General features: G+C 58.1%; 1 protein-coding gene and 1 long non-coding RNA gene across 5 annotated transcripts; one reads left to right on the top strand and one right to left on the bottom strand.

Annotated features, from left to right (window-relative positions):
- The first annotated feature begins 819 nt into the window (after window positions 1–819).
- UCKL1 (uridine-cytidine kinase 1 like 1) lies at window positions 820–23729 on the top strand. Of its 4 annotated transcripts, none has more exons than XM_041122315.1 (17): window positions 820–935; window positions 9246–9439; window positions 10075–10181; window positions 10397–10567; window positions 10820–10891; window positions 12120–12309; window positions 12801–12862; window positions 14285–14301; window positions 14722–14839; window positions 17860–17879; window positions 20283–20381; window positions 20766–20859; window positions 21186–21248; window positions 21636–21758; window positions 22121–22228; window positions 22614–22770; window positions 23357–23729. In XM_041122315.1, exons 1-17 carry the CDS (start codon window positions 886–888, stop codon window positions 23431–23433), a joined length of 1722 nt encoding a protein of 573 aa, XP_040978249.1. In that variant the 5' UTR covers window positions 820–885; the 3' UTR covers window positions 23434–23729. The 4 variants fall into 4 exon arrangements, with proteins under 4 accessions (XP_040978249.1, XP_029864727.1, XP_029864729.1 ...); XM_041122316.1 differs by lacking the exon at window positions 820–935 and adding an exon at window positions 7468–7654; XM_030008867.2 differs by lacking the exons at window positions 820–935; window positions 14285–14301; window positions 14722–14839 and adding an exon at window positions 5059–5445.
- On the bottom strand, window positions 1559–6934 carry LOC115339222. Its single transcript, XR_005932051.1, has 2 exons — window positions 6741–6934; window positions 1559–4910 (listed from the first exon to the last, which is right to left on the bottom strand). It is a non-coding gene; the product is annotated as an uncharacterized LOC115339222 (long non-coding RNA).
- Window positions 23730–26368: the final 2639 nt, after the last annotated feature.

Below are 26368 nucleotides of genomic sequence, written 5' to 3'. Positions count from 1 at the left end.
GCCGAGTAAAACCAGGTCCCCCCCCAGTGCCCCATGGGGCTGGGGTCCTCCCAAGCGCCCAGGGACCGTTTCAGAGCGCGGGGACACCCAAATCCCCGCTGCTCCCGGCTCTGCTGGCAGCTGCGGGGTGGCGGTGGGGGTGCTGTGTGTTGCACCCCTCAGCTGCTTGGGCATGGGTGTTCCTGCTCAGCTGCCCCACAGCACCCACCCGTGCCCACAGCACCACTCGGAGCCCCACAGCACCCACCTGCACTCCACAGCGCCCACACCACCCACCTGCACCCCACAGCACCCACCCAGGCCCGAAGCACCCACACCATTCTCCTGCACCCCACAGCACCCACCCGTGCCCTAAGCACCCCCCCGTGCCCACACCACCCACCTGCACCCCACAGCACCCACCTCACCCCATAGCACCCACCAGTGCCCACACCACCCACCTGCACCCCACAGCACCCATCCATGCCCTAAGCAGCCCCCCCATGCCCACACCACCCACCTGCATCCCACAGCACCCACCTCACTCCATAGCACCCACCCGTGCCCTAAGCACCCCCCCGTGCCCACACCACCCACCTGCACCCCACAGCACCCACCCATGCCCTAAGCACCCCCCCCGTGCCCACAGCCCCCACCTACACCCCACAGCCCCCATCAGCACCCCACGCCACCCCCCAGCACCCACCCCCAAACCACTCACCTCCACCATCCTCCCCCCCCCCCCAGCACCCCCCTATGCCCCCCAACACCCTTCCCTCCCCCCCCCCCAAAAAAAAACCCCCCTCCCTCCCCTCCCCATCCCCGCACTACAAGTCCCGGGGAGCCAAGCGGCAGAACCGCCCCCGCCGCTTCCCCCGCCCGCTCCTGCCTCTCCCCGGTAGCACCATGGCCGCGGCCCCGGTGGCCGAGGGGGCTCCGGTGGAGCCGCACGACAGGTAAGGACCCCCCCCCCCCAACACCCGGGCTCCATCCTTCCCCGTTACAACCCCTCCCGGGACGGGACCGGGATTCGCAACGCCCCGGAGCCGCCGGGAACCGGCGGCTCCGGGGCGTTGCGAATCCCGGTCCCGTCCCACGATGCCACTTCCGCGAGTGGGGCCTCCCCGATCCCATCGCTCCTTCCTTCCCCCCCCGAAAAAAAAAAAAACAAACCCTTTGCCTCTTCCCCTCCCGACAAGCAACGCCGCGGACGCTTCCCAGCGCAGGGAACCACGTATCCAATATTATTATTTGGGTTTTTTTCCAAGCTGGGCTTATTTCTTGTTTGGTTTGGGGTTTTTTTTTTCCTCTCTTCCCTCCCCCCTTCCCCCCCCCCCCCCGTTTTGCCCGCCCCCCCGTTTTGCTTCCCCCCCCCCTCTTTTTGCTTCCCCCCCTCTTTTTGTTTTTCCCCCCTCTTTTTGTCCCCCCCCCCTTTTTGGGGTTCCCCCCCCCCCCGCCCTTGTTTTTTCTTTTTGGCCTTAATTTTGCAGCGGAATTTCGTTTGCAAACGAGCTGGCACGTGCCTCGGCTCCAGCGAGCGCGAGGCGCTGGCAGAGTGGGGAAAAAAACGCAAGTTGGCTACCAAAAAAAACCCACACGGGATTCGTGGCTTTATTTTTCCCTCCACTTGGGTTTTCTCGCGGGTTCCCACTCCCTTTTTCACTGCAATCCTCAGGCACGCAGGAGCGTGACCGCTCCCAAACACCAAATACCCGGGAATTGGCTCCGGAGCATCACCGGAGCGGAAGCAAACCTGGTTTATAGGGATGGGAGCATCCCCGGTTGTAGGGTACCGGCACCGACCGACCCCGGCTCCGCCTGAGTCAGTGCCAAACCAGCCCTCGCGTTTCGGCAACTAAATATGGAGCCGGCAGCTGCCTGCGACGGCGTTGCCTTTGCCCTTCCTGTGAGTCAGCGGCGGGTAGCGGGGAGGCTGAGGATGAGCAGGGGAGGAAGGAGCTGCCCCGAGTAACGCCGGCCGGGTGGGAGATGAGTAACCGGGTTGTATAACCGAGCCCCTTCCACCGCGGAGCGAGCCGGCGGTTAGGCTGACCACGCCATTCCCGTGGCCCTCGCTCTGTATAAATAGCAGCGAGATAATTGGGTTTGAAGAGGGAAATGTTTGTCCTTTTGTCATTAGGAATCGGAGGCCTTAATAGAGCTGGAAGGGAGCGTGTGTGTGTTGAGCTGCCCAGGGATGCTCCGTCCCGCTCCGGGGTGGCTCTCGTCAGGGCAGGGCAGCGGCAGAGCTTGGTGCGAGGCTGGGGAAAAGCGGGCGTGATGTTCGATGGGTTTGCAGGAGGGACACGGCACGGCGGGGTCACTGGGTAGCATCTCAGCACCCCTGGAGCCACTGGCGATGGGGTGGCAGGTGGGTCCGTCCATCCCTTGGATGGGTCCAGCCATCCTTTGGGTAGGTTCCTCCATCCCATGGGTAGGTAGGTTTCTTCAACCCATGAGTGGGTCCCTCCATCCCATGGGCTGGTTCCTCCATCCCAACACTCAGGACTTCCTGAAGCCTTTCCTTGTGTGCTCCCTGAACGAAACTCATCCTCCAGCCTGGCTCGCTCGCCGGGTGGTGGGATCCGGCCCCGTCTCACCCTGGTCCCTGGATGAGGGGGTTCCTGGCGTAGGGCCCCAGGGTTTTGCACCAGGCTGTTGCAGTGCAACTGCTTTCGGCTTAAAGATGCCGTAGGACATGAAAGGCCCAGCTCACGGCTGGCCCGCGCAGGTCAAGCCCAACAAAAACCACGCTCGAAGACGGAGGGAAGCAGGTTTGGCCTCCACGCAGCCATGGGTGCTGCTCGCAGGGGTGGGAGCTGGGAGAGGGACCCTCTCCCGCGGGGCCAGGCACCCCTCTCCGCTGTGGGGTTGGTGTGTCCTGAGCTTTTACACGGATCTATTGATGATATTCGGGTTACAGCGACCAAGCCAGGAAAAGCCACGTGCAATTCAGCTTCTGTCCTTAAATCCCAAGGAAAACCTGTCGAGCAGCTTTCCATCCCTGGAAGGAAAAGGGGACCCCAGCCTTCACGGGGTCTGCTATTTCTCCCAATTTTAAGTCCAGTTCCTGGAGGCTGTGATTATAAAGGAGGGATTCGTGCTTAAAAATCATCTAGAAGAAAAAAAAGTCCAAAACCCAGGAGTGTCAGCCTGTGCGAGAGCTCAGAAACCAGGAAGGGAGTTGGGAAGCAGAGGAGCGTGTGCTGGGAGGAAGGCTCAGTCGCTGCCGGGGTTCAGAGCCAGTGCGGGTGATTCCCATCCTACCTGGGAGCCCGGCTGGGATGTTGGGTGAGCTGCTGGGACAGTTGCTCCCGTCGCTTGGGCTTTTTAAACAAAGGCAGGAAAAAAGGCACCGGGGAGCGTGCGATAAGGAACAATGTCGCCTTGGCGAGGGCGAGGGCTCCTCACCGCCAAGTTCCTTGTCCCTTTTCTTTTTTGCTTCTTTAATGAGAAAGAATAGAAATTGCTGCGGAAGAGAAATTTATTTTTAAACTTCTGAAAGAGCTTTTACAGAGAAAGGGGAGTCTGTGCTGAAATCACAGGATGGAAAAGGTTCCTTTGATCATCGCTGACTTCACTGGCGTCGTTGGGGCAGCAGCCGCGGCTCGAGCTGGGGACAGGTTACCCCATCCCCATCCCTCTCCTCCCGCAGCCCCTGACCGGGGACCAGCCCCTTGTCCCTGGTTTCCAGCAGCGCTGTAGTCATTCGAGACGTGTTTCGGGGTGATGCTCTCCTCTGCGGGTCCCGTTGCTGGACAGGAGCAGGAGGGAGCTGGTGTGGCCATGCTGGGTGCCCCCCATCTTCAGCAGGGGTTTGCTGAGGACACCGGGATGCAGCGTGTATCCCCCGCCTGTGGAATAGCCCTGGTGCTTCGGGGAGGAGGAGGAAGGGGTCTTCTCCCCATCTCTGGCCCCATCTCCAGATGTTCAGCCCTGCTTGGTGCTAAGTTTGGGGGGAGCATCCTCCCCGTACCCCCTCGGAGGTGGGTGCGCTGAAGCCGAGCTCTCGTCTCGCCGTGCCGGAGAGGGCTGGGGGCTCATTCGGTGACCGCAGGACCTCGTCGTGATGAGCCGCGTCCCTGGCACAGCCTGCCCGCTGCTCCCTGCCTGGCCTTTTGGTGCGTCCTCCGCTACCTCCTCCCTTCCTCAGCAGCCAAATGCTGGGTGGTGGGTGCTGCTCTGACCCGGTCCCTGTGCTCCAGGGACGGCTGGGACCCCTTCTGCCACGGTGCCCGGCCATCTCCCACCCCTTGCTGGGCGTCCTGCCCTTCAGCTGCTGCCCGGCTTCCCCCAAAAGCTGCTGGGCACTGGATGCTTGGGCTCCCTGCCCTCCCTGGCGAGGCTGGCGCTGGGAGAGGAGCCGAAATGGCCGGGGGGGGCAACGGGCAGCTGGCAGGGGGAAGGCTGAGAGAGCAGATTGCAGGGCCCGAGCAGCCAGCGGGACGTTATTCTTAGCCACCCGCAGCCCCGGAGTGTTGAGTTTCACCCACTTGTTTACTCCGGGGCCGAGGGGACGGCGAGGGGCAGCTCTTCCCCGGGGAGCTGAGCAACAGGGGGGGGCTCGCAGCCGGACCTCCTGCCGCTGGGAGCTAAGGGAGGGGGATGAGTCCCGCACCAAAAACCCCAGCCCGGCCAGCAGCACCCCTGCCCCGAGCCCCAGCCGGCTCCATTGACTGGAAGCGGGGTGCTGGTTGGGTACCCCCTCCATCCCTGCCCCAGGGCCGTCTCCTCCTGCCCCCCAGCAGCCTCCTCCCCGCCGGTGCCGGGAGCCGTGCCGGGAGCTCAACCGGCGTTTGCGGTCGCGTACTTACCGGGTGGGCGACAGATCTGCCCTCCCCGCCGCCCCGGCGAGTCCCCAAAGTCCGAGGCAGCTGAGCGAGCCCCGGTCCCAGGGAGCAGAGGTGCCGGGGGGGGCCAGTGTTTATTGCCTGTGCAGGGGGCGGTGAGGGGAGGTGTCACTTCGCTCCCCCCGACACCCCCCCTGCTTTTTCTTTAATCAAGCCAGTGCTATTAATATCAGGTAATGAACGTAATCTCTAGGTTAAGCTATCCTCTTATGCGTGCTGACCGCTCCACAGCTCCCAGCAAAAGACACTCCCCCGGCCGCGCTCTTTTCTCTTTCTACATCTTCCAGTCCCGAGCCCCCCGGATCTGCTGGGGGGGGGGGGGGGTCCGCGTCGCCCCGGCCCCTCGGGAGCCCGCGGTCCCCGTGCCGGCGGGGACGTTCCCGTGCATGGCTCCTCGCACCAAGGTTCGCCCGGGGAGCCCCACTGGCACGGCCGTCCTCTCGCCACGGTAGCACCGAGAGGTTGGGGGACAGGAGCCAAAACGCGGGCAGGGACGGGGGGTGACACCCTTTGCCTGGCATCGCCTCCTGCTCCGCGGTGGGGTGGAGATGAGCAGCCCCCCGGCCTTCTCCAGTGTCCGCATATCGGGCTGCTGGGCCCTCGGGCCGGACGGTGGGTGAGTTCCTCCTTTGCTTTGGTTTTGGGTGGGTTTTTACTTTTTTTCATCTGTTTGCTTTCAGTCCCTGCTTGCTGGAGTGAACCCTCGGTGGCCCTGGTCCCAGTGTCCCAGTCCCGGTCCCCAGCTCCCAGCCTGCTGAGGGCTGCAAAAGCGCAGGCAGCAGCTGGGGGAAAGATCAGCTTCCCACGGGACACGGGATGAAGCCAGCCCGGCGCCGTTCGGCAGGCTGCGGGGGACTTGGCAGGGGGATTTGGAGGGCTGAGCGCTTGGTCGGTTGTGTTGTTTACGGGGTGCTGAGGACGAGCGCTCCTGTTTGCTTGCAAGTTCAGGTTTGGGGCTTTGCTAGTTTTCCTTGCTGGCTGCGGGGGCTTTTGGGACCTGCTGCCTTTCTCCTCCCAGCCCAGCATGGATCCGGGACGCTCGGGGGTCTCGGAGGGCGGCGGGATGCGGAAAGCCTTAGCACGGAGGGCACAGGGGTGGGGATGGGAGCGGCGGTGGGGAAGGGAGAGGGGTGTCCCTCTTACCTCAGTAAATCTGTGCTTGGGGTAAGCGGGAGCAAAACTCTTCCTTCATTTGTGCCAGCACATCTGCGGGGCTGGAGAGCCCTTTTGGGGAGCAGACCCCACCGCCAGGCATCCTCCTGACAGAGGGACGCGGGCAGGCTCCAGCGAGGCTGCATCAGCTACAGGGAAGGCAAAGCGTCCCCAAAAGCTGAGGACAGTCTGCGGAGAGCTGGTGGCAGCTGAGTCCTCCAGGAGGGCTTTGCAAGACAGGGGTTACCAAGCCCAGGGACATGTTTCCTTTCATATTTGCCTTGCTATGGCATCGTGCTGCTGAAACCCAGGGGGTACGCTCTGCTCAGGAAGGCTGGGAAGGGTCCGCGTGGGACAAGGACTGTCCTTTGGTTAGAGCAATGGCACTAAATTCAGCTATAAATAGAGAGTCCCCTTCCTCTGGGGGCTTTACCTTGCGGGTAGGGGCCTTGCACGGGCTTTGTCGCTGCTGCAGGGAATTTTTAAAAAGTGATAGGAAGAAATGGCCAAGCGAGATGGCTGGGATCAGCCCTTCCTTTGGAGGGGAGGAGAGTCCCTTCCTGGCAAAGGCAGCCGCAGAAAACATCTACAAAACTTGAAGTGTAACATTAGGAGAAAATGCATGACCTTTGCAGAACTCCAGGACAGTCCCACAGCCCTCCCCACGGCCATGCTTATCTGAGATAGATCATGGGAAACATTGATTTAAGACGTGTAGAATATCTACCTTGTACAGATACAGATGGTGTAGATAGATACCTATAGAATCAGAATTTAGGTGAAAGTCCAGAAATGTTTGGACGAGAAGAGGCAAAGCAGGCCAGCTCTTGGAACAGGATTAAAGTGCTGCATCCAAGAGCAGCCCCAGGCGTGCCGAGGGACGATAGCTCCGCTTCTCGCCAAGGGCCGTCCCCACACCGTCCCCCGGTGTGTCCCTACATCCCGCAGCGATGCCCCGGCACGGAGCTGCTGTGACCACAGCCTGTAATTCTGGGCACAGCCGGAGCCGTCGGGGTGCAGACCTTCTCGTCCCCGCCAGGAGCTGGGTTATGTTGGGACTAATCAAAGACGCTGGTAACAGTCTTTGCAGAAGTCAGCCTCTCGCTTGGGCTCTGCTCTGGCTCCAAAAACCAGAGTTTTGCCCAACTCGGAGTCATTTCGGGAATCGTGACCTCGGTCAGCATCGCAGCGTGTGGATCGTGGTCTCAGACACGGCATCTGCGGGCTGAGGTTGGCACAGGAGAGCTTGGCACTGCCTTACGCCAAAGAGCAGAGCATCCCTAAACACTCGCCTGTCGCATGGAGACCGGCGTGCATCCCTGGAGGAGAACCGGCTCAGCAGCCCTCGGCGGCAGCGCCGGCGGCACGGCTCTTGAGTAACCGCAGTCCCAGGAGAGGGGCTGGGACACAGATGAAAGGAACTGTTTTATTTTCTGGTAAACAACTGTGTTTTTGTCATCTCTGCTTTTATCAAGCCAAAATGACTTTGTTTATGCACCGGCATTGTCGGCTGATGTCAGCCCCGCTCTGGGAATAGCGCGCGGTGGCTAATTGCTCCTGCAGCGTCACTGGTGGGAGAGGAGACCGAAATACCCCGTCTGGGTTTGCTTCTCCTGCCTCTGTGGTGGAAGGAGCCATCTTTGCACAGAAAGAAACCCCAGAAGGCTTTCCCGGTGGGTCTGACCTCCTGACATTGCTTTTTAAAAGCGATGGTTGGGGTGTTTTCGGCTCCTGGGTGAGCCGGAGGCCGGCGGTGCTCGATGCTGGCCGTGCGTGCCGATGGGCTCATGCAAGGGACGGGATGTTGGTGGCTTGAGGCTCTTGCGGGGGGGCTCTGTGGTTGCACACTTGTAGGGTCGGCATCGGTGCGAGATGTCCTGGCGCAGGGGCAGGAGCTGCAGCCTGCCTTTTGCTAGCAGGGGTTCAGCAAAGCCAGGCAAATCGCTGTCTCCTTGCCCTCTCCGCAGGGATGTGCCGGTGCAGGAGGTAGGGATGGCGTGCTGGGGGGATCCCGCCGTGCTCAGGGGGTTTGCCGGATCACTTTACGTGCAGATGGCCGGTCTCAAATTTTGATCTTTATCTAATATTGTTCTAAAAAGGGCTGGGGGAGGGAAGGGAATTAATCTTCATACCAAAACAGCTTAAAATCAAACCAAAATCTGTAAAGCCCTGTAGTTTAAGCCCTTTCAAGAGCAAAAAATAACAGAGAGGCAGCAAAGCCCCACCAGCTCGGCTGGGCTGTACCAAACAGTGCTGGGTTTGGAGCGTTCGGTGCCCGGGGCTCTCTGACCTTGCAGAGGTTTCGTTTCCAGCCCAGTCACAGCTGGGGAGAGGAGCAAGCGTTGAGCAGGGAGAGCCCTTTGCACCTTCTCACAGGGAGGAGACATCCCTCCCGAGGCGGCAAAAACAGCAAGCGGGGAGGAGCAGGAGCTGGTATAAATAATCCTCCCCATCCCCGTGCTGGCCGGGGAGCGTGGCTGCAGCTTATCTTCTGGCCAGAGGCCACTTATCGTCTCCCAGCCGCTGCTCTCCTGCTGCCAAGCTCGAAAGGGCTCTGGAGGGTGGTTTGTTCCTCTCCCTCCCCGGGGCTGCGGTAGCAGGGGAGATAAGAGAGAGGCATTTAGCAGCTCCAGGGCTCCGGTTGTGCTCGGTGCTCGCTCAGCTCACGCGGCAGAGCAGATGTGAACGGCTTGGCAGCCCCGCTGCCCGGCTCTGGCCAGCTCGCAGGCTTGTCCCCAGGGGTTTCAGGCCTAAAGGGTAAGGATAACTAGAGGTTTGGGTGGGAGTGGAGCACTCAAAGTGGGGAGAGGAAAGGGATTGTGCATAGGGAGGATGAGAACGGTTGAGCTGTAAGCCCGTGTGTTAAGCTTTCATCCCCCAGAAGGGTCCCTCGGCATGTCAGGACAGGTTATTGCCCTCTGTAATAACACCCCTCAGTGCTTTTGAGAGCTCACTGGAGTGTCTATAGAATGTAGACATTCCCCAGGCAGTAGGGCTGTAGGAAGTGATGCCTGTGCCGCACCTTTCCCAGGATAAAATGTGATCCTGTGTGAGAATTTCTTGCTGTTGGCCGTGGCGTGGGGTTGCGGAGGTGTGGGTGCTGGTAGTGCTGCAGCAGGGCTGTGGTTGCTTCTCCCCCTCTTCCATCGCATCCCTCACTCGTACGGCGTGGGATCCCCCGGAGACCCTGCTCCCACACACCGGGAACGTCGCGGGCCCTTCCCCACCAGCGATAACCGAGCTCCTTCCCTTCCCCATCCCCAGCAACAGCAGTGCCGAATCCTTGGACCGGCTGTACCCTGCAGTGGGCTCCACCAAGCCACCCCGAAAGCGGACCACTAGCCAGTGCAAGTCTGAGCCACCCCTGCTGCGGACCAGCAAGAGGACCATCTACACAGCTGGCCGACCACCGTGGTACAATGAGCATGGGACGCAGTCCAAAGAGGCCTTCGTGATAGGTAGGCAGAGGCAGCGCATGTCGGGGCTCTGTCCCACCTCTACGCTTCAGCTGGTGCAGGCTAGCATGGCCAGCATCGGTGCTGCCTGCCCGGTGGCTTTCCAGAAGATCTTGGGGTGATTCCTGCCCTACAACCTCCTTGGAAACTGAAGGTTGGCTCCAGATTCCAGGCTGTGAGTTGCTTAGCCCAGACAGCAGCAGGAAGAGTCCTCGTGGTTAGTCCGGCGTTGACTGGGTGAGCTGTAGGATTGGGCAGAAGCTGAGAGTTTGCAGATGGGGTTGGTGGATTATAGCAGGCACTGGGCAGACCACAATCTCTGCTTGTTGTTCCCTCAACTCTTGTTGCCTGGGTTGTCACGAGTTCCCAGGGATTTAGTCTAGGCTGGTTCTCATGCCAGCTCTCCCCTTGTTACACAACCATCTAGCGAAGGGTTTCCCAGCTTTTGCTGTGCACATTGCTGGCAGTTATAGTATGTGCCATTTGACATTTTGAAGGATAATCTCTTGTAGTACCTATCAATCTCCCTCTTTGGAGGTTCCTCCAAATTGGTGCAACAGAGCAGGATCCTGGGCTGTAGTCTGTGATGGGAAAGGCAGATTGTGGGGTTGGTGACTCCATCCCCTTTTCCCTGGCAGGCCTGGGAGGAGGCAGCGCCTCTGGGAAGACCACGGTGGCCACCATGATCATTGAGGCTCTCGATGTCCCTTGGGTGGTTCTGCTGTCCATGGACTCCTTCTACAAGGTGAGGCTGCGCGTTGTCCTGGCCAGGTTCGTGGGCTGCCATGGCCCTTGGCATAACACCCTGATGGAGAAACGCCATGTGGATTTAGTGACAGCCTCATGTTTTTTCCTTCAGATGGTTCTTGGGGCAGGGGGAGAGGTTGCTGGGCACGGTGGTGGGGAGGGAAGGCTGCCGGTGGGGACGGCCACGTGCACTAACCTCTTCTCTGCGGGCAGGTGTTGACCAAGCAGCAGCAGGAGCAGGCAGCCAGCAATGACTTCAACTTTGACCATCCCGATGCCTTCGACTTTGACCTCATCATCGCCACTCTGAAGAAGCTGAAGCAAGGCAAGAGCGTGAAGATCCCCATCTACGACTTCACCACCCACAGCCGGAAGAAGGAATGGGTACGGGACACTGAGGGGAGTGGGAGAAGGTTGAGGGGACCGCCAGGACAGGAGAGGGGAGTGCTGACTGGACCCCTCCAGCCTCTGCCTTTCGCTGTCAGACTCGTGCAGTCGCCCTCTGCTCTGTGGCTGGCTCAGGGCACATTTTGCGGGTGAGCTGTCGCAGTCGCTAACCACCCGGAGAGATTCCCTGGGATGGGGCATCTCTGAACACATGTTCTGTGTCTAACCACATCCATTTTGACTCCACAGAAAACCCTGTATGGTGCCAATGTGATTATCTTTGAAGGCATCATGGCATTCGCCGACAAGGAGCTCCTGAAGGTGAGGAAGGGTTTAGAATCAGTTCTAGAGAAGCCTGACAGGCGCAAGCGCTGCAGCCCCCTCTTCTGCAGCCTTATGTCACAGCACAAAGAGAGTCCCAGGTGCCCTGGGGCTCATGTACACCGCTGGATGGGACCCTGTCCTCCCACAGTGCTTTAACATCACCCCTACAAACCAGCCCTCCACCCCATAGCCAGCTGGGGGGAGATGGTGGGAGCATGCTTTCTCCTGAGGTTCAGCAGCAGGGAGATGACCTTCTCTGCCAGGTTACACCGGCTGCTGCAGCACTTCACTGTGCAGGAGAAATAGTCCTCGACTCTTGCAGCGGCAGGGGAAGAGCCCCTGGCAGAGGTCAAGCGTTTAAGCAGAGACCTTGATCCCAGCCATTTGTTTCCAGGAACTAGGAGCTGAGTGGTGATCTGGTCCTTGGCAGTGGTGCTGCATAAATATGACTGGAAATAGCCCACCTCCACGCTGCATGCCTCAGCTTGCACAGCCAGAAGCAAAGTCTGATGTACTTCTACTGCGCAAAGCCTGGTGTTCCTGGGGTGGACTCATCCAGCACTTCAGGCTTTCTTGGGAATTATTTGGATACATGAAAAATGCTATAGGAGGGAGTGAGCCATGCACAAACTTAGCCAAGCTCAGTCTAGAAGGTTTCCTTTCCTGCCAAGCGAGCGTTTGGGTTGCACTTTCCTGGAGCAACGATGACCTCCAGTGGACAGCTGGGTAAATCCCCCAGGAGCTTCCTCTGAGCATCCCTGCTCTTGTCTCTTGCAATTAAGGGCAGTGTCATGAGCTGACCTGCTGTGCTTGGCTCCCTTCCAGCATTAACAAGCCAGCGCTCCTGGGTTAAGCCTGTTGGTCTGTGTCATGAGCATTAACTTCTCTTGTCTCCTCCTCACTCTTAAATAACATCCAGCCAAAGTGTTGGAGCTGCTTAGTAGTGGAGACGGGGTTTGGAGCAGGACAGGTCTCGGGGGGCATGAGAGTAAGGGGCAGGTGGCAGCAAGGGATTTGTTGCAGCATCTGCACTGCCAGCCAGGTTCAAGTTCAGGGACTGCAGAGGCAAAGCTTCCTCCAGGCCAGAGCAGAGCTGAGCCGAGCTCTGTTAAACTGGTGTCGTGCTGTGCGCAGGGCTCAGCCTTCTGGCTGTGGCTGGTGGAGAAGGTCGGTTCGAGTTACACGCCTAACCTGGTGGGGTTTGTTCCCTCCCCTCTCATTTCAGCTCCTGGATCTGAAGATATTTGTGGACACGGACTCGGACATCCGCTTGGTGCGTCGCCTCCGCAGGGACATCAGCGAGCGTGGCCGTGACATCGAGGGTGTCATCAAGCAGTACAACAAGTTTGTCAAGCCCGCCTTCGACCAGTACATCCAGCCCACCATGCGGCTGGCCGACATCGTCGTCCCTCGAGGTACCTGCCCAGGGCAGCCCCGAGCTGCCGCGTGGCTCAGTCCTGAGTGGGACCTGAGAGACCCCGTCCCTCTGCCCTCAGCTCTGCTGGCCAGTCCCACCGCCCTCCGGCTGGCGAGGACAGAAGAGTGGCTGTCCCATGCCAAAGAAAAGGTCCCTCCAGTTGAGTGTCTCCAAACACTGGCCGAAAGCAGATTCCTAGGGGAAAGTCTGCACTTTTCCCTCAACCAGTCTCCTGCCCTACCAACTCCTGCAGCTTAGCGATTTAAAAGCTAGAGGTGACTTCCAGGTATTCAATAATAGATTACTAAATAAGAATTTAATAATAGCAGGGATGTCTCCTGCTGGATGATGCTTTGCTACAGAAGGGATGTTTGGGGTACGGTCTGTTTTTTAACATAGTGGGGAGCTTGGGGAAGAAACACAAGTCAGGCACTGCTAGCGCCGTGGCCCTGACCGGGCTGTCTCTCTTTTGCTTTTGGTTCACTCCAGGGAGCGGGAACACAGTGGCTATTGACCTGATCGTTCAGCATGTCCACAGCCAGCTGGAAGAGGTAAGAGCTGCCTGGTCCCCCGGCTGTCAATGGTGGGGTCGACCTTGCCTGTGCAACGGTGGCATTGCGGGAAGCAGTGCTCTGGGTGCCAAGGTGGGAATGGCCTGGCTTCCCTCCGTGCTCCAGGCGTGTGAGCCACGGGGCTGTCCTCATGAAGCCCTCGCAGCCATGCTCCCTCCTTTTCAGTGAAGGAGACTGCCTCGTCCCTGTGCTTTGGTTAGTGCAAGGCTCCTCTGCAAGCTTCCTTCCCTCCCTGGGAGAGCAAGTCCTCTGGGGACAAACCAACCATCCTCCAGTGATCTGAGTGATGTGCCCTCCCTGCCTGCAGCCCTCCTGGGGCTGGCATCGCCCCAAACCCTACAATACTTCAGCTCTCTGGCTCCGGCTTCTCCTCTTCACCCCCTTGCAGGCACTGCTGCACAGTCTTTCCAGTCAAGAGCCCACTTTTCCGCTTCTGTGTTGGGTGCAGCCCACGGGTTTCAAAACCCAAAGTCTTGTCATGTTTTACGCCCAGCCTGAGCCCCGATCCAGGCACATGCTCCATCACTTCCCACTTCCCCATCACTGGCTTTTACAAGTCGTCTTCTGTGTGTCCTGGGCCAGTCCTCACCAGTGGTTTGAGCCTGGGACCCTTCGATCAAATGACCCCATTGTGTGTTGCTGTTCCCCGAGCAGCACAGCCTCCTCCCGCCCCACGTTTGTAGCTTTGATGTTTTAAGTTGTGGAGGTGCTCAGAGCGATGCCCTGGGAGGTAGAAGGAGCGTGACCCAGAGATGGACGCACTTGAAAGTAAAGGGCTCGATTCCTGCAGGTCTTTCTGAGCTCCCAGACGGCAGGAGCCCTTCAGGCCCTGGATGTGAGCTGGCACATGACAGCATCGTGCCTCCCGCGCCTGCTCGGGAGGGACTGCTCTGATGCAAAGGCATCTTGGCAGGTTCCCCCTCCCAGAGCACCCCGCTCTCCGCAGGGCTGCAGGCGGCACTCGGGGCTTTCTGACTGCCCGGATTTACTAAGCTCTGGCGGGTCGGGACGTTGGTTTCTAAACCCTAGGTCACGGGAGCAAGGATCGGAGCCCCGGCGTCGTCGCTAGCACCGGGCTGAGGAGGGCACGCTGCCGTGGGGCACCGGCCAGGAGGAGGGAAATGGCTGTTTCTCCCAGCCCCTGGGATCTGGCCAGGAAAGCTCGCGGCTGGACGCTGCAGCGAGCAAACACAGCAGCTCCTGCCCAGGGCGCTGCTGCGAGCCAGGCGAGGGGTTGGCTTGGGGGGGGCTTTCATTTACCTGGGGAGGGGAAGAAGGGGAAAAGGCTACATGTGAATGCAGGAAAATATTCCTATTTTTCCTTTTCTTTTATCTTGAAACGACCCTGGTGTTGACAATGCTTAATACCGGTTGCATTGTGTCTTTGTGTTGCTGCCGCAGCGTGAACTCAGTGTCAGGTAAGAGCCCCTAACTCTGTCCTGTCTGTGCAGCCCGAGGCATTTCCAATGCCAGGCACTGCTTGGCCTAACCCTGACCTACAGTCGAGACCGACAGCTCGCCTAACGCACGGTCTCGTCACGCTCGAAGCTGACGAAAGGCCGCCTTGTCCTTGGGTTTGGGACCAGCAGGGACAGGGCTGCTCCCCAGGGGTGTATTTGTCCTGCGAGGGTACCACCAGCTTGAGCGCAGACCCCTGAAACTGGGGCAGGGCCAGGTTTGTTAGCTGGGGACCCCCCCATCTCTGCAGGAGGGGAGGCTTCGCATCCTGGGATTCTCTTTTATTTCCCTTCATCCTCTTAAGATGAACAGTTGTTCAGAGCCACTCTCCAACCCTGATGATTAAACATCATTAAACATCATTAAACATCAATTATTAGATTAAGCAAAGCGGTTCGAGGGCGGTGGGAGCCCTGGATCCCTCGCCGCGCGCAGAGGCTCTCGGCTGCAAGCCTGATGGCACCCAGAAGGAGCGTAGCAGCTTCGGCGTGGCGAGAGGTACCCGCTTTCCTGCAGTGTCTAAAGACTACACAGCAGCTGCGTGGGGACTGAGAAAATACTTATGCCCTAATCCAGCAGGATTTCTAATTTCTCAGTATCTGCAGGTGGATGCTATAAAGTATACGTAGATTTACTTAACCTCTTCAGCATGTGGATCCAGATGGGACTTTAGCTCTCTTGCTTCCATTAAGCAGCCAGCTAAGTTTCCAAGTATTTTTGTAGGAAGCAGAGGGGATGCATTGCTGCAGATGGGTTTCCATTTAGATCTCCGTCGTTGTATGGAGACACTTAACTCAAGTAACCCTAAAATTTACATTTGGCATACAACAAGCTTTTAAAATACCTAAGATGAACAGGAAAAAGACTCTGCTTTACTTATTTCTGCTTAAGCCATTCATTTCCTAGACTAGGCAACTGGATGTTTTATTTTATATTTTGTTTGCTTGTTGAACACCATGGGGCCTGACATTTCCATACAGACGGCATAAGCTTCCCTATATGTCTGGAGGTCCAGGTGGGAAGATACTCTTTGGCATGGAGAGAAGGGTGTTGCTTTAAAAAATTGCAGGAATAGCATTAGAGGGTAGACGTGTGTGTGTGTGTGTCTGTGTCTGTGTCTGTGTGTGTGTGTGTACACCCCCCTAAAAAATTTCCTTTCTCTCCAGTGATTCTCCTCTTTAATCAAAGTGGCACTCAGTACAGGTGATCTTTTTGTGCACCTTAAAAATCAGGTATTTAATAATATGTTGAGAAAGTATTAGTAGTTTTATGATAGCGAGTTTGGAAAGGTAAATCTGACCTCCAGAAATAACTCTGTGATCACCACAGCCACAGACATTTTTATGTTCTGTTTAAGGCTCGTGGTTTCCATTTATGACTTTGCCAGAAAGTCTGGAAAAAATTCCCTGCAGAAAAACCTGTTTATGCTCCTGGAGTCCCAGTGCTTTTACTGCTGCTGCGGTTTCCCATCAGTTCCTCTGCAGCTCTGCACTCGCAAGAGGAGCGAGGTAGATGGAGAGACGTGTGTCAAATGAGATGTGCTTGGCAAACAGGGGGCTTTTCATCTAAAACAATTCCCTATCCTCTTGTCTTGAATGGCTTCATCTAAATGTCACGGTTGTTGTTTTGATGTCACCACCTTTTGGCGGCCGTAGGGATGCAGCGGGGCCTTTGTTGCTGGTAGAATAAAACCTGGACGCTTAGATCTGGCCCCAGTCCGAGGTACTTCTCTGGTCCCAGTGCTCCAGGCTGGCCCTGGGCTGCCTCTCCTGTCCCAGAGGGTGGCTGGGACAGGCAGGGAGTGCCTCTCCCCAGCTCTCAGCTGAGCAAATGGGTGAATTCTGAGGAGTTTAAAGAAAGTGGTGCCGTTCCCTGGAGCCTCAAGCCTTGTTTTCCTCCTGTAACTGCTGGTTGCTGAGGAGCATCATTGCCTTCCTCTGTATTCCCTCAGAGCGCAGGTCAGACCTTAGCGTCCTTGCAGTTGGGATATTTCTTGTCCAGCTTCCCACATGTTTAACCGTGCATGTGCTGGAGATGCAATTACGCACAGGCACTCCCAGGTGAGTATTTCTGCTCGAGTCCAGCGGCAGGAGCCGGACCAGCGAGCCCATGCCTGCTGAGGCACCGTGCTCTCAGCCGAGCCCGTTTTCCAGCCCTTCTGCCACGCTATTTCAGCAACCAGCCCAGCTCTCGGAGCCAGTGCTCTTTTCAGCTGAATTCCCCTTGCCAATCAATATTCCCCACCCCCAAGGTCTCGATCAGCTTGGCATGCCCTTTGCCAATTGTGTCTTTAAATATCAGCCCGTGGCGCAGTTTAATAGCCCTTGTTTGAAATGTCAGCCGTGAAAGCCAGCCGCTGTACGTGTTTGAAATGCCTTGACTGCATTAGCTCCTTTGTAGCTGGATGTCTCTTGTCTGCTTCCTGCTTGATAGCATGCTCAACAAAGAGCTGAGGATGTTCCCTGAAGCCTTCCTGAGAGATGGTCACCCCTTTCTCTCTCCCTTTCTTTCTTTCTTTCTTCTTTTTTTTTTTTTTTTCCCTTTAAAGCTTTTGTTCTGGGGGGAAAAAATAAGTTTCCAAAGTGAGACGTTTTCTTGACGTGCTCATGGCTGCCCGTCTGAATTTTCCATCGCGGGTCCTGCCTGGCAGGGGGAGGAACAGGAAACATTGCTCCCGCAGGCAGGCTGCCTGCAGGTCATGGTGGCAGAGACCCGCTCCCTCCATCCCTCCCGGCAGGGCTGGGCAAGGGGTTTCACCGCAAGCGACGTGGCTGTAGCGGGGAGGCTGCTGGAGAAGCTGAGCTCTTCTCTCTGCCTCAACCTGCAGCCCCTCTCCAAGGGACGGCGATCCCAGGGCAGGTCCAGGTGAACTCGGGAGAAGAAAGGTCTTCCCGGTGGCGGTGATGTTCTGTTCAGAGCCAGGTTTCTCCCTATGTTCCCAGTGCTCTCGGCTTTCCAGGCTCTCCGAGGCTTCAGCAGATCACCTCTCTAGCGTGCCAGGAGGTGGGCACCCCTGTGCACCCACAAGCAGTTTGCACGGGTGTGGGGCAGGTGGGATGAAGGTTTTGCAAGTTTGGCCTTGAGCACCTTCGCTTGCTCTGGGATTGCAGCAGAGCCCTGGGCGAGGGCTGGACTTTTCCCTCCGGGCTCCGAGAGCTGCAGCTGGTGTTGCAGTGTGGTACCACCTGGGACGGAGATGGGTCAGTGTCCCTGCCGTGACTCCAGGGCAGTGAGGGCAGATGGAGCTTTCACCCCGTGGAGCCAGGAGCGGAGCCGGTGCCGTGGAGAGCAGCCGTGCCATGACTTGGTCATCAAGGGAGGAGTTCTGGGGTCTGTACGGCGATGGCCCAGGCACCAGGCAGGTCCAAGAGCCATAGATCAATTAGGGCTTTTTTTTTCCCCCTTTAACTAATGACAGTCCTTTTTCCTTTGTTTCATGTCATGTTTGTCCCTCTCCCCTTAAACTCTCATGTTTCCTGTCTTGTCTCCCCTGAACATCCCTCCCACCTGGTGACCAGAGGAAGCTGCGCTGGGATATGTGAGGAGACAAACGCTAACGGCAGTATTTTGGTTGTGACACTAACGCCAGGGAATGGGGGCGAGGGCTGTGCAGTGTGAGCCACGTTACTAACCCGGGCCGGGGGTCTTCAGGCACACAGCTCACAGGGTCCTGCTTTGCTGGGGCTGTGCGGACCAAACCGGGGTGGGGGGACTTGAGAGAGCATCTTTATCCCAATCCCAAAAATGGCACCTGCCACTGTTCCCCCAGAAAGCACCATCGGGACCCCCCACAGCACCGAGCAGCTTCCCTGGGCTGTCAGAGACAGGGGTCCGAGCAGGGTTGCATCCAGACCTCCCTGTCCCCGCACTGAGCACCAGCCCCTGCGCAGGTGTCAGAGGAAGGTGCGGAAAGCTCAGTGACAAAACGTTGACAGCATTTCCCAGGGGCTTGTTGACAGCTCGGGGTGCAGGGGAGGTGTTCCCAGGAACGCGGGGCTGCTCTCCGGGATAGGAGCACTCGCTGGCATCTGCGGCAGGGAGCAGGAGCCGGGAGCATCTCACCTGCAGCACCGCAGAGACCACGGCAGGAGGGGGGCTGCCCGTCCCGCTGGCATGGCGATTTGCTGTGACACGGACCTGCCAGTGACGGAGGGCAGAGGTGCCCGTGGCAAGCTCAGGCGTGTGCCTTTGGGTGGGCCGTGGTGGGTGGGAGACAGCCCTGTGGGCTATGACCCCTACAGCTCCTCCGGTTTGGGCGACAGCGGTTTGTCACCTTGGTGTGCGGCTCTCTGTTGGGGGGCTGATCTCTGTTCCCCCCCTAGAAGCAGGCAAGCAGGCAGCCCCTGTGCAGGCACCTGCGTCTGCAAAGGCAGGGCTCAGGTCCTCACCCGCCACGTGGGTCTGCATCCCTGGGGTCCGGAGGGATTTAGGCAGGGCTGTGCCCCCAGGACCTGTCCCCGAGCCTGGTCTGGCAGGAGGAAAGAAGGGGGGGCTGCGGGGACAGAGCTGCTGGGTGCTGCCGGCAGCTCAGCCCTGACGTGGAAGCATCTCCGAAGGCAGCTAACCCAAATTGCGGTGACTAACAGAGTGAGCTCGCTTCACTAACGGCAGGTCCGGGGCCTTGAGGGCTGCTTGTCCCAAAGAGGCGGTGGGGTCTGCGGGCAGCGGGAGCGTGCTGGGTTTGGCCCCAACCCGGTCGGGCTCTGCCGGCAGCAGGCGAGCCTGCGATGGGAGCGCAACCGGTCCCATGCGCTCCGCGTGGCCGCGAGCTGTCTCGGCTCTCGGGAGCGTTCCCTGCGTAGGGGCTCTTTGCTGCTACGCAGGACTGGAGCTGGCGAAAGCAAGAAGGAGCCCTTAAGTACCCGCAGGCCTTGGGAATGTCTCGTTTGTTGTTGGTCAGCCAAGACCAGGAGATGGCTATGTGGATGGAGGCCTCAAGTCATCTAGCTCTGCCCTCCTCCATTCCTACCCAGTCATCTTCTCTGTCTTCTTCTCCGCTTGTGTGCCTCTGTGTGTGTGCAATTAATCCAGGTTTCTGCTTGATTTGAAGTCTTAATCACCTGGTGCTTTCGTTTGTTTGCTCTCTCCTCCTCCTCCCCAACATCTCTCTGACCGGGATGCAGCTGCTGGCACGTGTGTGATCTGACGTGTGGCTTTCGGACCCCAGCCCTCCTCCCAGACAAAGTCGCTTGTCCATCCTGCCCAGCCTTGTGGAAGCCAAATAGATGTGACCTTCATCTCATTACTGCCGCTCTCAAAGAGAGAGGTGACTAATGGGGCTCCATTGTGCGCTTCTCCGTGAATGGTGTTCCCTTGATCCAAGAATAGCTCCCAACCCTATTAGTTATGTGGAGATGAGTCACACACAGCCAGTCCTGTCCAGCCGTAAAGTCTTCAAGCTGTTCCCAATTTGGTGTCGATCTGACTATCCCTGAATGGGCCAGGAGCTCTCTGAAATGGTTTCGTTGCAGCCTGGCTCCGCGCCTGGCTGCCTGTCCCGTTCCTGGTGACATCTGGCACTTGCAGGACAGAGGCAACCACAACAGCTCCTCCTCACCCCGTGAGTTCAGAATCCACCACCAGATAAGACTCCCGACCAGGAGAAGGTTTTGTTTTTATTTTCCACCTTCTTCACAACCAGTGGAAACCAAGATGGGCCAACCACGGGTCAGCTGCCCAGCAGGAAGGGCAGGTCCTTGGGCTGCGAGGTCCTCCTGGCTCCACCGAGCACCCGCTGTCTGCCCCGTTCGTGGGAGCAGGTCCCTTTTTGCCATGGTGGGGGAGCGGGCAGGGCTGGCCTCTCGTTTGGCTCGGCTGGATGGCCTTGGTGTGCATTTGCAGTGTGAGGTGACATCTGGGAGGATGGCTCCGGCCGTGTGCTCTGCACCAGCCTTCGGACAGCCTTGCCCTGAGATATTCTGACCGTGTCTTTGCTTTTCAGGGCCGCCCTGGCCTCAGCCCACCAGTGCCACCCCCTTCCTCAGACCCTCAGTGTGCTGAAGAGCACCCCTCAGGTGAGGGGCATGCACACCATCATCAGGTAAAGCCCCCGCCACCGCGGCCTCCTGGGGCGGGATGGGGCTTCGCTGCCGGCTGGGGCGGTCTCGGCTTGCTTTGGACTCCCAAATCCCACTTGCGCCCTGTCCTCCTGGCCTGGGGACACGGGACGGGGCAGACAGTGGTGGGCCCTGTGTAGAGGAGCTGTGCTGTGAGCGCTCCGTGGCCTTGCCAACAATTTTTCTGCTTTTTACCTTAAAACTGCCACCGCAGTTCCAGGCTCAGCTGGTGAGCTCCCTGCAAACAAGATGCCGAGAGCCGGGCAGGGGCAGGGGCTGCGCACCTCCACACAGCACTCTGACCTCTGTCAGCATCTCCCGGGCCACGTTTTGGTCCAAAGCTTACGTTGGCTTTCCCTCCGCTCTAGAAACAAGGAGACCAGCAGAGATGAGTTCATTTTCTACTCCAAGAGGCTGATGCGGTTGCTGATTGAGCACGCGCTCTCCTTGCTCCCGTTCCAGGTGGGTTCAGGGGTGTAGCTGGGAGGGTGGGCAGCAGGCGCTGTGTTTCCTCTCCGATTCCTAACCCGTAACTACCAGGGAGCCGGGACAGTCCTGGCGCTGCTCCTCCAGCCTTCCCTGTGTATCAGCCCTTTCCTCCTAGATTAAAAAGGGACAGGGCTCTCCTAGGCTGTGGAGCCATGGCGTGGCCCTGGGTGATGACTCTTTGTCCAGCCTCGGTTTCCAAGGGTCCAGACCAGCCCGCAGCTGGCTGGCTCCCCGGTACCAGGGCTCCTCTGAGAGCCACGTCAGAGCCCCTGGTAATGCTTCTCACGTGGTTTTTGTAGAGTTGCACAGTGCAGACCCCTCAGGGACAGGACTATGAAGGGAGGACATACAGCGGGAAGCAAGTAAGTGGAAGCAAAAAGTACTATTCAGACCTGCCCCGTGGGGTTACCTTGAAAGCCCCGTGGATGCAGGGGAAGGGCAACCCTGGCTTCTCGGGGCTTCCCTCAGGCCTGGGTTTGGTGCCTGCTGTCATGAGTACCATACCCTGTATCATCGGGACAGGCGGCAGGTCGGTGGCCGGGGGTGCCATCAGCAATGTCACTGTGCCAGTGTTGCCCTCCCACTGAGGGAGCCAGCCTGGACTGGGAGCGGCACAACCCTCTTGGAAGGGACGTGCTTTGGGGTTGCCCATTAGAGTCCCCCACCGTCAAGACCCAATGCCATACTGGGGTGGTGCGTGTGCACCTCCTACGCCCTGCCTTCCCGTTCGCCCTCGCGGTGTGCTGCAGATCACCGGGGTGTCTATCCTGCGGGCGGGCGAGACCATGGAGCCGGCGCTGCGAGCGGTGTGCAAGGACGTCCGCATCGGGACCATCCTCATCCAGACCAACTGCAACACGGGCGAGCCGGAGGTAAAGCCCGGGTCCCTGGGCTGCCGAGGGCATCTCCTGGCGTTAGCCTGCAGGCAGGGGGTGACTCGGGTATTTCCTGAGAGCTCTTCAGCCATCCGAGAGTTGATCTCGGCGGGGGATGAGTGCTCGGAAAGCAAGTGCTTTGAAAGCTTCTGAAGTGGGCTTTGCCGGCATGTTTGTACATGCAGGGGCTGGTTTGCTGTCCAAGTGTTTGCACCAGCGCCTGGCTCCAAGCTGGCAGCTGGTGTCCCAGAGACAGAGATGCATGAAAGATCCTTCAGCCCTCTAAGAGCAGGGCTCGGTTTGCTCCATTCGCCTTCAGCCTGCAGCCTCTAAGCTGATCTCTCTTTCCCTCTGCCCAGCTCCACTACCTGCGGCTGCCGAAGGACATCAGCGAAGACCACGTCATCCTGATGGACTGCACGGTCTCCACGGGCGCAGCAGCCATGATGGCAGTGCGGGTGCTGCTGGTACGGAGGACGTCGGGGCACGCCGCAGAGGGCGGGTGGCTTGCTCCCAAGTAACGTGCAAAACACCAGCCGCAGCCATGCTGAGGGGCTTTGCGCTGGAACTGGCTCCTCCTTGCGAAGGAGGGTGTCATGGGAGACGGCACAAGCTGGGGTGACTCTGTAACCAGGCGCTGACAAAGTCACCCCTTCCTTGTGTAGTTAACAGCCTGGATTGAGTTGGTTTCTTGGTCCTGTGCCCAGCAACCCCAGCTGGCCACAGAGAGGGGAGGAGAAAAAGCGGCTTCAGGAAGGCCCTTGAGTGCTCCAAGTGCCGCTCCGTGGAGCCGTGGGCCATAACATGCCTTAGACACCCTTACCCCAAGCTGTCTCTGTCCCTTTCCTGTAGGATCATGATGTCCCAGAAGACAAGATCTTCCTCCTCTCCCTGCTTATGGCGGAGATGGGTGTCCACTCAGTCGCCTATGCTTTCCCCCGGGTGAAGATCATCACCACAGCTGTGGACAAGAAGGTGAATGACCTTTTCCGGATAATCCCCGGCATCGGTGAGTATCTAGGTAGGAATGAACTGTTGCAGGGGGATTTTCAGTGCTCCTGACCCACTCGCCAGAGGAGGTGAAGCCTTGGTTGTCAGCAGCAGCTTAGGTCTGGCCTTAGTTGACCCAGGGACCCACTGCCTTTCCCGGGTCCTGCTGCCATGTGGGCGTTGGGATCGACATGCACGCTCTGAGCGCTGTCGGGCAGACGTAGCCTTGTTGGCAGAAGGAGCCATTCCACGTGCCGTAAGCCTCCTCCGGCCCCAGGTGGAGAAGCTGGGCTGGGACAGCTGGAGCAGACCTGCGCCCACCTCATTCCCTAAGCTGCCACCTTAAACAAGCTCATCCAAAACAAGCTCACTGTGTTCTTCTGTCCTCGCCTCTGCTATGCCAGGAAACACCCCTGCCACTGGGTGCTAAAACAGACTCCAGGCTGCTCCAGTTTTGCTGCTACACGAGTTTTAGAGCTGTTCAAGCTGTTGGATAAACCTGCTTTTCTTTCCTTGCCTGCTGGAACGAGGGCAGGCTGGAGGATGGATCCCAGGGCTCCCTGCAGAGCTGCACCGTGACTGCGTCTCTCTCTTTCTCCCCGCAGGGAACTTTGGCGATCGGTACTTTGGGACGGATGCTCCTCCCGACTGGAGTGACGATGAAGATGCTCTTAGCACTTAGCTGGATGTGGAGATGCCACTGGCGACAGGCAGCTTCAGCAGCGCACCTTAACCCCTCTGTCCATTGCAGATTTCTCCTTTCTCCTCACCAAGCATAGATATTTTTTTCAAATCTTACATTGGAGATCTAGGGCATATTTTTTCAAAGAAACACAAATCCTAGTTTGACTTTGTGGACGGTCGCGTGTCCCAGCATAGAGCGGAGTTAATTTATTTTAATTTAAAGATTTGCCTATATAACTTATTGGAGATATTTTATAAAGGAAAATATTAAATTTTTTCTCTGGTTTTCTTGAATGGAGCCATTCTTTGTCACTTTCCATGGATCCCCGAAAGGATTTGCAACCCTTCAGGACTGCTGCCCTGGGAGGGGAGATGCTGGGAGCGATGGTGGGAGGTCGAGCCCCTGCTGTTGAGGAGCGGGCTGACCCTGCAGCCGTGGAGCGGTTCTTACGGCTCTGTCTTTGTGCTGGTTACAGGCAGCTGGTTGTTATTTCTCTTCGGTGAACACTGAAGCTCTTACACCCCAGGGAGAGCCTGCCCTAAGGGATGCACTCGCTGCCTGATGCTACCGAGGCAAGGAGGGAGCCTTCACCCGATGGGAGCTGGGAGGGACAGAGAGCGCCCTGCCGTCTCTCTGCAGGGGTAGGGTAGCCCCTCTCAGACCAAGGTCTCCTGCCTGCAGCAGGGCTGTGAGCAGGAGAAAAACCCACCGCTCCCATTCCCCAGCTCCCTCCTCTTGCTGCCTTGCACCGGGGAGGAAATACCATGCTCTAGACCCAAGTGAAGGGTCGGTACCAGATGAGAGGCAGTTCTTAATGTCTGCAAGAAAGCTGAAGTTCAGCTGGGATCACATCACACTTTAGCTTAAGAAGCACCGAGCCCTTGTTTTCAGTTCAGCAGCCGAAGTGAAACGCTGCTCACCCGAATACCGGCTCGCTCTTGCTGAATCAGAGCTGCTCAAGACGTGGTGAGGAGCAGATCTCGTAACGGTCTCCAGGAAGCTGTTAGCAGGCCAGAGTAACCTCAGCGGAAAGGGAGCCGGCCAGCCCTATGAGGTGGATTTAATCAGAGGAGGCTGTGACCCCTGTGGCTGAACACAGAATATTTTCCTTTCCTGCGTGATTCAAAGTACCAATGCAACAGCCTTGTGCTGGAGATAAACGGGCCAAGAGGAGCAAACCTACCCCTCGGCTGGGTGTCCCTGGCTCGGAGCCGGCTCCTTGGGGGGTTAGGCAAGGCAGGCGGGTGCTGCTGGCAGCAAGGAGAGCGGGACCGGGTCGGGGGGTGTTCTGCCAGGCCCTTGCCAAAATAGAGAGTCTCCTGGTGATAACTCAGTGTGGGCTCAGGTGTGATGAGCCCAAAATAACTGCTACCGCTTCCCAGCATGTTGTATAAATTCTCAACTAAATTTAAAAGAAAGCACACGCCCGAGTTCCTGCAAGCGCTGGGCGAAAGCATGAGCCCTCAGCTTGAAAGCCACGCTCAGAGCCAGCACTGACACTTGATTAGCGTCTGCTAAAAATAGCTCCTTGCGTAGGTGGAAGGAGAGCTCATAAGCACAAACATGGGAGGATAGGCAGACACAGGGTTTTTTGGCTGGGGCACCAGGTGAGCAGCGGTGGGACGAGGGACAGCAGCATCACCAGGCCCATGGAGGAGCATGTCTGCGCCCGGAGTCCTGCCTCTGGGCTGCAGCCACCAGTGCAGGAGCTCAGTGCCGGAGGATCCTGGTGTCTTCTTCCTAGACCATGCTCAACCCCATGAATGAATGCCACCATCATCCCTCATGCATAAAGCTCCAGCAGACCTTGTTTGAGCAGCGCCATCGGCCTCCTTGAGGGACACAAGACAGCGTGTGGGTCTTGAGCAGGGTTTGCCCCCAGGGTCCACCATGGTGGTGAAGATCCCCCAGCACTCCTTTGTGGGGGCGGCGGGGCAAAGCACCTCTTCTCCCCCAACATCCTTCATCCCAATCCCCACACCCAAACTCCTTGAAGCATCATGGATGCAGCCTCTCTGTGCCCCTGATAACACCTCTCGATAGGTAACATGTAGGCAGTGGCCCAGGGAGGCATGTGGATGGAGAAGCAACGAGGCTGTGACCCACCATGTAGAGCATCAGAGGGTGTCCTGCACCCGTGGTCCATCCCGTGGCCCCAGTGAGCCTGTGACGGGCATAGACAGCAGCTGTAGAATACTCAGCCATGGGAGGGGAAGACAAAAATCGGGGTATGAAGGATGTGGGGAGGAGAAGGCATGACCAGAGCCTCAGACCGCCGCGTCTTGTTTTGCAGCACTTCCAGGCTGCTGAATGCCACCCACGCACCCTGGCAGTCCCTAGCACCCATGGCCTGCGGCTGGCACACCCATGATGGCACGGCGGAGTGTGGCATGGCTCCCCTCGCCACCGCATCAAGGTCCAGGTGACCCACACCCTGTCCCACGAGCACGGTGACAGGGACCACACAGCCCAAAGGTCTCCGAGATCTTTGTATCCAGGACAATTCTTGCTTTAACCCAGTACATCCATAATTTTCCTCAGAACATCTCCATTTTTCCTCAGCAGGTCTACGTTTTTCCTCAGATCTACATTTTTCCTCGGCAGATCTGCATCTTTCCCCAGTAGAACCCTATTTTGCCCCAGATGACCCGCGCTCTCCCTAGCAGGTCCACATTTTTTCTCACATCTATACTTTTCCTCGGTAGAGCCATGTTTTCCCTCAGCAGATCCACATTTCACCCCGGCAAACCCTGGTTTTGCCTCCGCACAGACTTATTTTACCTCAGCAAACCAGTGCACCCACGCCAAACCTTCCCCCCAGGGCGGGCTGCTCCTGCCACTTGAAAACATGGCGCCTTCCCCTCCCCTCCCTTCCTTCTCTGCGCCCTGCTTGAGGTGGCGATGGCAAATTTCGCAGCGAAGACCGCGCCGG

Source organism: Aquila chrysaetos, chromosome 3 (assembly GCF_900496995.4).
Source record: "Aquila chrysaetos chrysaetos chromosome 3, bAquChr1.4, whole genome shotgun sequence".
NCBI classification, from domain to species: domain Eukaryota; kingdom Metazoa; phylum Chordata; class Aves; order Accipitriformes; family Accipitridae; genus Aquila; species Aquila chrysaetos.
The sequence above is the reverse complement of the archived record's forward strand: the minus strand, read 5'-3'. Positions and strand labels throughout refer to the sequence as shown.

Bases quoted from the DNA above. Each gene is read 5' to 3' on its own strand.
- UCKL1 (XM_041122315.1), top strand. From the start codon at position 886: ATGGCCGCGGCCCCGGTGGCCGAGGGGGCTCCGGTGGAGCCGCACGAC. The intron at 936-9,245 runs GTAAGGACCCCC...CCCCATCCCCAG, and splicing joins CCGGTGGAGCCGCACGACAG to CAACAGCAGTGCCGAATCCT. The intron at 17,880-20,282 runs GTGAGGAGACAA...TTTGCTTTTCAG, and splicing joins AGGAAGCTGCGCTGGGATAT to GGCCGCCCTGGCCTCAGCCC.